The sequence below is a fragment of the Alexandromys fortis genome, unplaced genomic scaffold, assembly GCF_014885135.2.
Source record: "Alexandromys fortis isolate MF-2015 unplaced genomic scaffold, M_Fortis_MF-2015_v1.1 scaffold_64, whole genome shotgun sequence".
NCBI lineage: Eukaryota > Metazoa > Chordata > Mammalia > Rodentia > Cricetidae > Alexandromys > Alexandromys fortis.
The window spans coordinates 1,532,318-1,546,427 of record NW_026067976.1 but is presented as its reverse complement, the minus strand read 5'-3'; the positions used below and the strand labels follow the sequence as shown (position 1 = coordinate 1,546,427).

Genomic DNA, 14,110 nt, shown 5'->3' with positions numbered 1-14,110 from the left:
AGTTCTCACTGAATGATCACCTGAATTTTCGACAACCAGAATAAATGTTAGCACCATGTATTTTTATTGTTGTTCATTGTTAGTTTATAAAATTTAAAAATGATTATAACGTGAGAGACTGTCATGAAAAATGAAGTAATAACTCTGAAGTCAGATAAAAGGCTTCAAAAAAGTTTTTTTTTCCCTTTTCTAGCAAATAAAATATTTTGGCCTTCCAAATTCTTATTTCTCACCAAAAATAAATTTTCTCCGAATCTTCTGGGGGCTCTTGGCTCACTGTGACAGGTCTGTGATCCCATAGTGCTGGCTCGCCAGGCAGGCCTCTGCTTGGAGACTGGACGCTCAGGTGGACCTGAGATGCCGTGGGTGGTGAGCCGCCTTGCTGGAAACTGCTCTTACAGCCGGCTGCTGCAGGGTTTAAAACTGCCGGCTTACCAGTTGGATTTTTGGCATTTTCAGGTTGTGGGAGAGGGCTGCCTTCCTGTCAGGTTTACTGACTAGATTCAGAGGAAAATCTATTCAGCCCACACATTACTAATGATGACCCCAGAGGAGTGGGGGCCGTGGGAGGCTGACCTCCGCCTCCAGAGCCCATTTACAAAAACAAAACCAGCCCCTGCTCTGCGGGACTAAAGGGGATGGCCAAGTGCAGAGGTGTACATGCAAACGAACGCTTTCTTCTCCAGCATGCCCAGCTCATTTGAATTCTAATAACTCCCCTCTGAAGGAGCTTTTGAGTGTAAATGTCTGGATGTCACTCAACAGAGCCCGGTGGGGCTGCTGGTAGGAAGGATGGCAACGTCAGTGAACCCTTTTGAGAAGGAAATGGTTTTTTAGAATAGAACGCATGCTTGGTGCAGGCAGAAGATGGGCCGCTTCAGGGATGGCACGGCTTCATCGCCTCTGTGGGCTATTTTTAACTTTAATAACTAACAAGAAAAAAAAAGTGTGAAGGGTTGTATTTGATTCACACATGTGCTGGAATGGGAGCGACATGGAGATTTCCAGCACAGCCCATGAAATCTGAGAGGAACGTGTCAGACTGCTTTCTGAGGCATAGGACTCGCCACGCTCTGTAGTCGCACCTTAGTCGATGTGTGATGTGAGAGCATCCGTTCCCTCCAGGGGGCCTGCACCCCACTGCCTGCACCCCACTGCCTTACCCAGTCAGTTCTTAAGGAATCCAGTTCCTGGCCTTCCTGTCTTTGTTTGCTGTCTGATCTGACCCTGTTGGCCCTTCTGTCAGGTCGATTCCTTAACTTTAGTAGTTTTCATTCTCAGTTACTGTGGGATTTCTCAGCTTTGCCTGCCTTGAAGTCTTTGCTCAGAAGTAAGTTCCTCCAGACCTACCTACCTTCGTTCGTTCCTTCCTTCCTTCCTTCCTTCCTTCCTTCCTTCCTTCCTTCCTTCCTTCCTCCCTCCCTCCCTCCCTCCCTCCCTCCCTCCTTCCCTCCCTCCTCCCTCTCTCCCTTCCTTTTTTCCTCTTTCTTTTTATACAAGGTCACTATGTAGCAGAGGCTAGTCTTGAACTCACTATTCGGTATTGAACTCCATATGTGCTAAGGCTGGTCTTAAACCCCTGATCCTTCTCACTTCTTCCCCCAAGTGCTGAGATCACAGGCATGTGCCACCCCTCCCCAAGTTCTAATTTTGAGTCTTGCAATTTTCTGCCTTTTCTACTCATCCTTCTGATTTTTTATCTTTATGATTTCTCAATTCCATACCATTTCAGACTTCATCAGTATTTATTTACCTCTTTAATAGAACATTTAAAACACCTAATAAACATAATAATTCTTTCTGGTGTCAATATTACACTTTTCTGGACTGTTACAGTATAACTGGACTGTTATGTTGTCATTGGAGAATTGGCTACGGCTTTCTAGGCTCATATTTTATAATAGGCTTTGAAGTTAATAGCATGAAGTGTTACCTGAGGAAAAATATAAATCTATGTAGTACAATGAGTGGTATTTCCTCTAATTAACATTGATCAGTGATCTATGCAGATAAGCTGTAGGTTTCTCCACAAATTATATGGTTTTTTTGTGTGGGATTTCATTTTGGACTGGTGTGAGATTTACATGCTGAGACAGTGTCTAGCGGAATTAGTAAACCGAATACACAGTGACAATATCAAAAAGTTGTCTATTTTAGAGAGTTGGTTGCCAACCATGTGCCACTTTTAAATATTTTGAATTATTACTATTTTACCTATACAGCTCTGAGAACATTACTAGAAGTAAACACATGTGTATGGCACTGATTTAGAAGCGGCATGAGGAAGAAGATAGCAACTGAGCAGAATGACTCCTACCTGTAATCCCAGTGCTTGGGAGGCTGAGTCAGAAGGGTCACGGGGTTTTAATGCCACCCTGGGATACATAGTGAGTTCCAGGCTGACCAAAGCTGTAGAATGAGACCCTGTTTCAAAAAACAAAGGGGACTAGAGAGATAACTCAAATGGTTAGGAGTGCTTCCTACTGTTACAGAGGATCCGAGTTTGCATCCTAACACCCACATCAGGCGGCTCACAACTCCAGCCCTAGGAGACCCAACACGCCTTTTGGCCTCCTTGGGCAACTGAACTCACAGGGCATAGACTCACACACATACACATGAATAAAACAATGCCAAACAAGCAGAAAACCAAAAGGAGATTTTCTGGAACATCAGCCCTAGAGATGGCTATTGAGATTAGTCCATTGTATGTCCTTGGCAATGTGTATATGCACTTTATCCATTCAGAAAATATATAATGCCTAATTATCTGATTTTTAAATTTAATACCGGTTCCTGCACACAGCTGTCTCTTACCTTCCATGGCAGCAGGCACGGAAGACCTAAAAACCTAAAAACTGATGTAAATCCTTTCTTCTCCATGTTGCTTTTGGTCATGGTGTCTTTCACAGCAATTAGAATGCTATGTTTTGTACTTTTAAGTACTATTTCTCAATTTCACATTTGCCACTATAAATGACTGTAGAGTATTTCATCATGGAACAGGCAGGATGGCTCGGTGGGTAAGGCAGCTTAATGCAAAGGAGATGCCCAGAATCTACACGATAGGACAGAACTAACTCCTGTCATTTGTCCTTTGACCTTTGCATATATATGTAATACATAAGTAAATGTAATTGATACCTCATTAAGCTGACATATTACAATTAGTCATTTCACTCTGGGTCATTCTTAAAGTTTCTGTATAGTGAAATCTTTATCCAGGTAGGCTTCTCTCTTCTACTGTGGCTTCTCTTGTGGTAAATTCTCAGCAGTTTATTAATAGTGAGCAAGAGTGTGAACATTTGGTAATGAGAAGGACGGCATGACCCTTTTAAATATTTATGGGGGTGCACACATGCACATGTGTGTGTATGTGTCTGTCTGTGTATCTGTGTCTGTGTCAGTGTCTGCTGTGTGTGTGGAGTGCCCTGAAGCTGGAGTTCCGGACAGCTTAGAGCTGCCCAGTGTGTGTGTTGGGAGCAGAACTTGGGTCCTCTGAAAGAGCTAACTCTCTTACTCATCAAGACACCTCTCTAGACCATGGCATGGCTTCTCAATGCTGCAAAAGGATTATGAACCCTTTCTGAAAATAGAAACCAGTATATCATAAAGGTTAAAATACAGGAGTCAAACTTCCTAAGCTCCTATCCCAATTCCACTTCTTGCAGCATATGCAAATTCAGGCTGGCCATCTAACCTTATAGTTATAGTTGTTTCTGTAAAATTGAGAAAATCATTGACTCTTCATTATAGAGATTTTGAAGAGTTATTAGTCGGGTTATATAGTAGTAACTAAAGAATGAACAGTTTTCATTATAATATCCTATCATAAAGCATTGCAACATACATTAAAAATGAATGATAGCAACAAAAGTCATTCAGGTATATCATGTCCTAAGTGTGATTTGATTTTCATTTCAGTGTCGAAAGGAATGAACATTTTTTTATTCACTCACTATATAAGAGTTTTTAAAATTAATGTTTAGAGGGGCTGGAGAGATGGCTTAGCAGTTAAGGTCACTGGCTGCTCTTCCAGAGGTCCTGAGTTCAATTCCCAGCAACCACATAGTGGCTCACAATGATTTATAATGGGATCTCATGCCCTTGTTCTGTCTTATGCCATCTTCTGTTATGCAGGCATACATACAAGTATAGTACTCATGTACATACATAAATAAATCTTTTTTTTTTAGGAAAAAAACCCTCTTTAAACAAAAGTTGGGCAATGGTGGTGCATGCCTTTAATTCCAACACTTGAGAGGCAGAGGCAGGTGAATCTCTGTGAGTTTGAGCCAAGCCTGGTCTACAGAGTGTGTTTCAGGATAGCTAGGGCTACACAGAGAAATCCTTTCTTGAAAACAAACAAACAAACAAAGCTTTGATTGTTTTTTCAAAGTAACTTTGTTATGTGTGGTGGTTTGGAAGACAATGACACACAAAGGAAGTGGCTCTTTTAGGAGGTGTGACTGTTGGAGTGGGTGTGGCCTTGTTGGAGGAAGTATGTCAATGTGGAGGCGGGCTATGAAGTTTCATATATGTTCAAGCCATGCCCAGTGTCTCACTTCATTTCCTGTTACCTTCAAGTCAAGATGTAGGACACTTGGCTACTTCTCCAGCACCATGTCTGCCTGCAGGCCACTATGCTTCACCATGATGACAATGGGCTAAACCACTGAGAATGTAAGCCACCCCAATTAAATGTTTCCCCTTTATAACAACAGTTACTGTGATCATGGTGTCTCTTCACAGCAATAGAAACCCCCAACTAAGACATTATGGTTTGTGTGTATGCGTGTGAGTGCAGGCACATGTGTGTGCAGGTCTCTTTGTTAGTCTGTTCTCTCCTTCCACTGTGGATCCTGGGATCAAATGCAGGTTATCAGGTTTGAGTGGTCTGCTTTTACTTACTGAGCCGTCTCTTTGTTCCAGAACTTTTTACTTAATGTTTGTACTTGTTTACATTTTATTTTACAAACAAACAAACAAAACAAAACAAACAGGAAAATTACAAACTGCCTCTCTCCTCTATAAGAAAAACCTTTACTATTCCTTTCACCCAGAATCAACCACGTAAACTTCACTAAACTCAGTGAGGGCTGCCGTAGCAGTCTAAGGCGGAGTGCTTGTTGGTTGTCCCTTCTCCATTAACACACCTTGCCTAAATTGTTGCTATGAGGCTGGGAGATAGGTCAGATAGCCCAGGTTTTGTTCTGTTTTGTTTTCAGAGAATAATATTTAGAAGTCAGGGTCTGGGCACACAGCTTTTTTTCTGGGCTAATTGTCACTGCTTCCAGGAATGTTTTCTTTCTTCCTTTTATATCTTGCCTATTTCTGCATCACATATGCATTTATCTGTGTTTAAGCTGTCCCTATGTCCACAAATTCACACCTTATATCTAGTTCTAATTCAGCACCATTCTATTTTTCTCTCTCTCCACATTTACAGTTCTGTGTTCTGGTTTGTAGGTAACCTGACTCATTATTCTCAGCCTGTTTGCTCATTCGATCAGTCCACCTGAATGTAACTAATTCCCCTTCCCCTCTGGGCCACAGCCCTACTAGGTTCCCTTCCTCTCTAGGTTCTGACCTCTGCTGGCTGCCACTCTGCTTGGTGGTCTTCCTGATCCAAGGGCTTAGGATGTTGTTGGTTTTTGGTAACTCTGAGTGTTGTTGAGGTTTCTGCTCTTAAGATAAAGTACTCTACCAGCTTTTAGTATCTGATATGTCAGAATCAATTCTTTTCAACAACTGTATTGATTGTAGTTTCTGGTCAGGGGCAAAGCATTTGGTACTTCCCACAAACAGACCATTCTATAATGATGTCTGCCTGAATTCTCCACAGACTTCATCCTTTCCATATTGATCTGACATCTTTTATTCTTGTGAGCGAAGATTGAACCTTCAGTGATATCTTCTGATTAGATCTGATTTCCCATCTCATGCCTCCCTATATTTTTTTATTTCATGTTTTACATATGTGGCATTATTTACATGATTATTTATACTTCTTTGTTTCAAGTCTGCCTTTCTCATTAGACTATAATTTCTTCAATGTGCAGGAAGCATGCCCTAGAACAGAATCCCTGGCATGTAATATAATTTAAATATTTGATCCCTATCTCTTGTATATGTTTTTGTTGAATGCTGGATTAGTCTAAGCTGAATTAACTTGTCTTCAGCAACAGTGAAGATGGAGGAAGTAAATATCTGTATCACACAAGTGGTGTGCCAGAGGTGGAAATTATACATCCTATATGTTAGCCTGCTTGTGGCCAGACTTTTCCTGTAGTGATTAGGCTACTGCACAGTCCTCTGTGTAGCCAGAGTACATGGGATAATAAATAGGTCCTTGCATCTGGCTAAGATCTAAGGCCATTAAAATTCTTGGTGACAGCAGTCCTGATGCAGTTGTGGACCAGTAGCTAGAGAGTAGTTGTTTGGGAGTGTTTTGCATTGTCGGTGCCAGAACGAGAAAAATACCAGGGCACCAAGACTTTGTCTATTTTTCAGGGCCCCTCTTATTATCATTCTTTTAAGATTTACACTTTTCTCTCTGACAATGAGTACAGTTGGCAAAGCATGGGCAAAACCAATCCCCAGCATGTACACTAGTGCAGTTCTAGCAATTGGGAGGTAGAGGACAGAGGACCAGAAATTTAAGGTCATCCTCAGCTGTATAGTTTGTTTAAGGTTAGCCTGGCATGTGTGTCCTGGTATTTGGGGAAAGAAAAGGACGCTTTCAACTGCTCACAATTTAGGACCATTCACAATGTCTGTTCTGCTGTCGTTACTGTCTACTTCTAGAGCATTCTTATCACCCCACAAGGAAACTCTGATCTCATCGAACAAATTGTTTCTCTTTCTCCATTTTCTCCAGTTCTTAGGAACAATACTGTACTTCATGTCTCTAATTTGTCTTTTCTGTATGTGTCATTTAAATTGAATCAATCTGACTTTCCACGATGGGCTTCTTTTCATTTAGTACAGTATTTCCAGGGTTCATCCATCAGTAGCAGACACTTACTTCTCTCCTTAGAGCTAAGTGACAATCCACTGCATGAAGCAGCCACATTTTCCCTATTTAGCTGCTAGACACTGGGCTGTTTCTTCACTTTGCTATTGCAGTTAGTGCTGCTATGAATATCTGTGTCTGTGTATAGGTGTGGTTTTGATTTTTGGTTTTTAGAGACAGAGCTCCAGATTGGTCTTGCTACACATGTGCTAATTTGTTGAATGCTTATTTTTAATTAATTTGTTTAAATTATTTAAACACACACACATCAGAGAGGTAGATTATGTGGGAATTCTATTTTAACTTTTGAAGAAAATGCCACTTTCCCCTAGTAGATATGTGGGGTTCCAGTTCTTCATGCTCTTGCCGACTGCTGTTAGTCTGATTATTGTCACTGTTGTGATGTGATTGGTTCTGAAGTAACAGCTCACGTGCTTCTGATTTATATTTTTCTAATGACCCAATGTTGCCACTCATCATCTCTCCAAGTCCTTTTTGGGATACCTCTCCTCAGAGCTCAGAAAATCCTTTGAAAGAAGAGGCATAAAGAATGTAAGAGCCAGAGGGATAGAGGACACCAAGAAAACAAGGCCCTGTAAATCAGCATGAGCAAAGCTCATAGGAACTCCGAGACTGAAGTAGCATGCACAGGGCCTGCGTAGTTCTGCACCAGGTCCTCTGTGTTTATACTGTGTCTTCCAGTTTATTGGTTTAATGGATTCCTGAGTGTAGGAATGAGTGGGTCTCTGATTCTTGTGCCTTCTCTCAGGCTCTTTTCCTTCTGTTGATCTGCCTTGCTCAACTTGGATGTGATAGTTTTTGTTTTATCTTTTATATTTTATTTTGTTGTATAAATAGATAACCATGCTACAGTCCACAGCCCCAGAGAGGTTAGGTAACAAGGAAGGCCCAAAGGGGGATGCATGGATTTTCCTCGAAAGGGAAATAGACGGGATCTCCTGGGTAGATTGGGGGTGGGGTAGGGATGGGAACATGAGGGATTAGGATGGAAGGGGATAGTACTAAAAAAGATGTCTCAGTATGGGGGACATTTTCAGGTTAGGTAGAAACCTGGTACAAGGGAAATTCCCACAAATCTACAAGTGTGACCCCAGCTAAGACTCTTAGCAATAGTGGATAGGTTCCCTGAACTGGCCATCTCCTATAATCAGATTATTGACTACTCCAATTGTCATCATAAAGCTTTCATTTAATATCTGATGGAAACAGATGCAGAAACCTACAGTCAAGCACTGGGCTGAGCTGCAGGATTCCTGTTGAAGAGAGGGAGGAAGGATTGTACAAGATGTGGGGGTGGGGGCATCAAGGCCATCACAGGGGAACCCACAAAGACATCTCTGACCTTGGCTCATGGGAGCTCACAGACTCTGCCCACCAGCTAGGGAGCCTAGGCCCTCTGCATATATGTGACAGTTTTGTAGCTTGGTCTACTTATGGGACTCCTAGGAATGGGAGCAGGCCTTGTCCCTGGCACTTTGCTAGGCTTTTGGGAACCTATTCCTCATGCTGTGTTGCCTTGCCCAGCTTTAATATGGGGATTTTGGGGGATCTTAGTCCTGCATCAACTTACTATGCCATGCTTTCTTGACACCTGAGCAGTGAGTGGGGGACAGAGGGAAGGGGAGGGGATAGGAAGAAAAGAGAGGGGAAACTACAGTCAGAATGTAAAGGAAATGAATACATTTAATTTAAAAAGAATAAAATGAATGAGTGCATATAAACCTAGTCACTAGAGTAACAGTTAACAATGAAACGGTCATCTGTAGCTGCTGGGAGAGGCAATATCAGTTTTCTCCAGTAGAGTTACACTGGGGGTATCTACCACTCCAAGGAGATCTTATGTTCAAGAGTAGTTGACCAAAAATAATGAACTCTACAGTTTGTGTGTGTGTGTGTGTGCTTTTATTTGGATATAATTTGGTGTATTTCTTTGTTTGTTTTGTTTCTTTTGGGGTGATGTTGTATTCTGTCTTCTAGGTTTTAGGGGGGTTTGTTGTGTGTTTTGTTTTCTTGATTTATTTTTTTGAGAAATAACTGGAAGTTGTGTGGATAGGGAGGAGGAGAGGACCTAATGAATTTGAGGGACAGGAAAAGTATGAACAAAGCATATTTAGATTTTTAAATTGTTTTAAATAATTTTAAAAAATTAAGTTCTTTTTGGCCATTTGTATTTCTTAGAATTGTCTTCAAGTTCTTTACCCATTAGACAAAATTTGGTTATTTTTGAATTACGAAGTTGCTGGAAGGGTACCTCTTGTATTCTGGATAGTGGCCCAGTTATGATTTGCAATTTCTCCCATTTCCTAGGTTTTTCTGTTGACTTCATAGATGATATTCTGTCAGCACAAGTTTTGAACTGTAGCCTAGTCAATTAAAATACACGTTTTCTTTTGCTGCTTATACATTAGCACACAACTTTACAACTTTTCTTTGGCACGTCCAAATGTGCTGGCTTAGGTGTGCCTTCCAGGTTTTATGTTTTGCAAACTGAAAACCCAAAGTCATTTGTTAACACAATTTTGATGTGGTACCTTTGGGGCATGATGGACAATCATCCCTAAGATGCTGAGATAGTGACTTTGTTATACAATCGAGATGCCTCGGCAAGCTTGCTGTCTAGTCACGTGTTGCCCTCCACCATGTTATTGTGTGGCACAATGGTCTTCCCCAGGTGCCAGCGCCACTCTCTTGAACTTCCCAGCCTCCAGAGCCGTGCCGCTCTCACTTAGCCTTTGCTTTTCCTTTTGTGACCCCTGCCCCCAATTCTTCCATTTTCTCAATGTCTATGGTTTGTATTCTTTTTCTCCTGGCCCTCTGCTTCTCCTTTCTCCCCAGCTTCTCCATCCTGTACGGTAATGTAGCTCTGCCTCTACCCTTGCTAAACCCTTTCACAAGGCTGGTTTCTCCCTTCTGGTTTCTTGGTTCTCTTTTCCCCCAGCTTCTCCTTTCTGTGCTGTGATGGAACTCTTCCTTTACCCTCGCTATCCCTTTCACAAGATCAGTTTTCCCTCCTGGGTTCCCATACCACCTATGCTTCTCCTTTCCCCACAGCTTCTTCTTTCTGTGCTGTGATCTAACTCTGCCACCCTTGCCACTAGCCACAAGTTTGAATTTTCCCTCCTGAGTCCCTACTTCTTCTTTCTCCTCAACTTCTGCATCCTTTACCGTAATGTAGCGCTGTCTCTACCCTTGCTAAACCCTTTCACGAGGTCGGCTTTTCCCTCCTGGTTCCCTGCTTCTCCTTTCCCACAGCTTCTCCTTTCATTCTGTGCTGTGATCTAGCTCTGCCATCGTTGCTAATGGTCACGAGGTCGGTTTTTCCCTCCTGGTTCCCTGCTTCTCCTTTCCCGCAGCTTCTCCTTTCTGTGCTGTGATCTAGCTCTGCCATCGTTGCTACTGGTCACGAGGTCGGTTTTTCTCTCCTGTGCCCCTGCTTCTCCTTTCCCACAGCTTCTCCTTTCAGTGCTGTGATGTAGCTCTACCTTCACCCTTGCTGCCCTTTCACAAGGTTGGCTTTTCCCTCCCGATTCCCTACTTCTCCTTTCCCTCAGCAGCTTCTCGTTTCTGTGTTATGACATAGCTCTGCTGTCCCTTTGCTACCCCATTAGCAAGATCAGTTTTTCCCTTCTGGGAAAATCCCACACCACCTCTGCTTCTCCTTTTCCCACAGTTTCTCCTTTCTATAACTGATTTTGTCTTACAGATGCTCCCTCACGTCTGCTTTCTTTCTCTCTGCTTGCTGATTTCATTTCCTTTTGCTGGTCTCTCCCTGCTTCTCCCCCACTCTAAGCTTCTCCTTTCTGGGATTCTCTAACCAATCACTGACTCTGCCTGCGTTTGTGGTCTAGTGAATTTGCCTGTGCTTTTCCCCTTTCTTGTGCTTCTCTGTTTTCAGCTTTTCCCACGTATCAGCTCTCTCACCTCTGCACCCTTCCCAGCTCTGCTGATCTGTTAATTTTTGGTGATGTAGTTTCTGGTTTTCCCCTGACTTCTCTTTCTGCTGCTGCTGATTTTCCTTTTGCTGCTAATTCTGCCATACTGTTTCTCCTTGTTGTCTACATTTTTCTGTATGTATACCTTTTCTATATTTCTTCATTTTTTTATGATTCTTTCTAGCATCACTTTTACCTGCCCATTTTAATGGCTGTTCCTGCCTTTTTTTTTTAATCTTCCTGTTACTACTGTAGCATCTCCCAACATAAAGACCAACATTAAAGTTAGAAGTAGCTGATTAACATATGCAGTAGCTATTTCTCCCTGGGTGCTCCCCTCTAGAGTAGGTACTATGGCTTAGGAATTGAAGAAGTTTTGTTTTTTAAGGGATAGGTTTGGTGCTTCATGGCCATAATGGGTGGAGTATTCCATAACTCCTCCAAGGTTCCAAGGTGTTGAGTGGGCAAGCCTTGTCTTTCCCACTGTTAGTATATTGAATACCATACCAAGAGCAATGAGACAATAATGAAGGATAGGTTGTTCTTTTAAAAAAAAAAAAACAACTGGATAAAGAGACATGGGGGTGCAGAAGATAGTAAAGATGTGGGGCATGTCTAACCAAACAAGAGAAGACTAGAGACAATGAAGGCGAACAGGGGGAGCAAAGTTTATACTGAAAGGAGTTGGATTGAGACTGTAGCATTGAAGAGTTGATTATAACTAAATATGGGTTCTGAAAGAAAATAATCAGTTAATGATTTCCATTCTAGCACAGCTACACAGGTATTTTCCTATTTCTTTTCTTTTCTCTTGTAGGTCCTGAAGCTGTGCCTCCCACCCTTCTCAAAGTAGTGATGAAACCCATAGCAACTGTGGGGGAAAGCTACCAGTATCCTCCCGCAAACTTGGCTGCACTCCTCTCTCCACTTATGAGGCTAAACTTTGGTAAATATCAACTTATTTTAGTTTTTCAGGCTTTGCCCTTAGAATTGACCTGAATTTAAAAAGCAGATTTTGTGTCACAGTTGACTAGTAGATTTATTGTATATTGTGGGTTGATATCTTATGTGCAATAACCAAGTTACTTTCACTGAGTAATAGGTGAGGGTGGGAGGAAGAGGTCTAAAGATGTAGACCTATATAGTCCTCAAAAACAACTCTTGAGGAACGAGGGAGATAGCCTAGTCAGAATAATGTTTACTATGCAAGCATGAGAAACTAAGATCCCTCACATAAAAATAAATAAATAGGTAGATAGATAGATGGGTAAATAAATAAATAAAACGAGCATGTCAACAAAGTACAGTGACGATGCCTACAATCCCACTGCTGGGAAGGCAGAGATAAGAAGATCATAGGAAGATACTTGCTGACCAGCCAGCCTAACCAAATCAGGGAGCTGTGAGCTTAGGGAGAGGCCTTGTCTTTCAAGGAAACTAGAAAATAAATAAATGGGGTGAAGAGGGATTGAGGATAATACTTGGTGCTAATCTCTGGCCTCCATATGCACACCGATATACACATGTACACACACACACACCAAACACAAGAACAATAGTGAACAAACAAAATAGCCAGATAGCTCTTCTGTGAGTTGTATTTATTGCTGGGCATGTGATGCAAACTTAGTTTGATAGGAATCAGACTGCGCTTACTGAGCCCTAGGTTTCAATGAATGTCGAATGCCTTGTTAGGTTTTTATTGCTGGTGAAGCAAACTTATCAACATTTTTATTATCTTATAGTTAGTTCTGTAGGCGAGAAATTCAGCATGAAAGCCAAGGCAGGAACCTGAAGGCAGGGACGGAAACAGAAAGCCATGGAAAATGCTGCTTATGGGCTTGCTTTCTTATACAACCCAAGACCGCTTACCCAGGTGGCACTCTGCACAGGAGAATGAGCCTTCCTATATTAATCATCAGTCAAGAAACTGTCCCACTGACATGCCCACAGAACATGCCCATATTCCTCAGATACTCCTTCTTGTTAGATGGAGTTTGAGTTGAGCTGACAAGACAAAACAAAACAAACAAACAAAAAACAACCCAAACTATAGGTCTTTTGTTTACTTAACACAAGTAAGTATGTCAAGCCATTATCTTTACTTTATTGTTTATCCCTAAGATCGCATGTTAATATCATAATATAAAACATAGTCTACCTTTATAAATCTTTAAAAAAGATTTTAAGCCTTTAAAAAGTTTTAAACTCTTTAAAAGTTCAAAGTCTTTAAAAAAATATTCAAAGTCTCTTAACTGTTTCTGTAATACTAAACACAAATTAAATACTTTCGTACTCTAAAAGAGAAGAACCAGGGTCTAAAAGCAATAACACTTAAACAGAGTCCATCTGTGTACCTACAAATCCATTAGCTCACTGTGTGATATCTGGACTCCAGAAAGTTTGGGGCAATATTGTATTATGTGTGTATGTATGTATGTATGTATGTATGTATGTATGTATGTATATGTATGTATGCATGTATGTATGTGTATATATGTGTATGTATGTGTGTATGTATGTATGTGTGTGTTTATATGTGTCTGTCTGTCTATCTGTCTATCTATCTATCTATCTATCTATCTATCTATCTATCTATCTCTGAGGGAACTAAAGGTAGCAACTTGGAGTCTAGAACAGAAGTGAGGCCCACAGCAACACTACTTACTGTCTTTTCCCTCATGGCTGACTCAGCTTTCATTCATATAGCACCCAGGGTAGCTGTCCAGAAGTGACACTGCCCATAGTTAGCTGGAGCCTCCCACATAAACCATTAATCAAGAAAATCCCTCACAGACTTACCTACAGGCCAGCTTGATAGAGGCAGTTTCTCAGTTGAGGGCTCTTGTCGTGGAACTCTAGTTTGTGTGAGGTTGGCAAAAAAATTAACTGGTATGCCAGATAGAAATTTCCCTGTGTGCTGAACACATGCTGGAGAAGGAGGCGGAGGCGGCACTAGGAGATCTGTAGCTAGCATTTTCGCATATTTTTAAATAGTATTTGAGTGACCAAATTTCTCTAGATGCTATCAGAGAAATTTCCCCAGGTAGTTTAAGTCCATTGGCAGTCCCAAGAGTTAGGACTGTGATTCCGCTGGATCATTCTTTGCCTCCTCAAAAATTCTCGGACCTCTTGGTTGAAA

The 14,110-nt window shown here is 41.5% G+C and overlaps 1 protein-coding gene across 7 annotated transcripts in view; it reads left to right on the top strand.

Annotated features, from left to right (window-relative positions):
* Focad (focadhesin) overlaps window positions 1–14,110 on the top strand; it is a 1,203,139-nt gene that overhangs the window by 1,159,169 nt on the left and 29,860 nt on the right. For all 7 annotated transcript variants that reach the window (XR_007594464.1, XR_007594465.1, XR_007594463.1 and 4 more), the window contains one exon: window positions 11,786–11,914. Coding sequence is in view for 4 of the 7 variants with exons in the window: in XM_050157367.1 (XP_050013324.1) it covers window positions 11,786–11,914 (129 nt within the window). In the remaining 3 variants the exon portion in view is untranslated. The remainder of the gene's footprint in view (window positions 1–11,785; window positions 11,915–14,110) is intronic.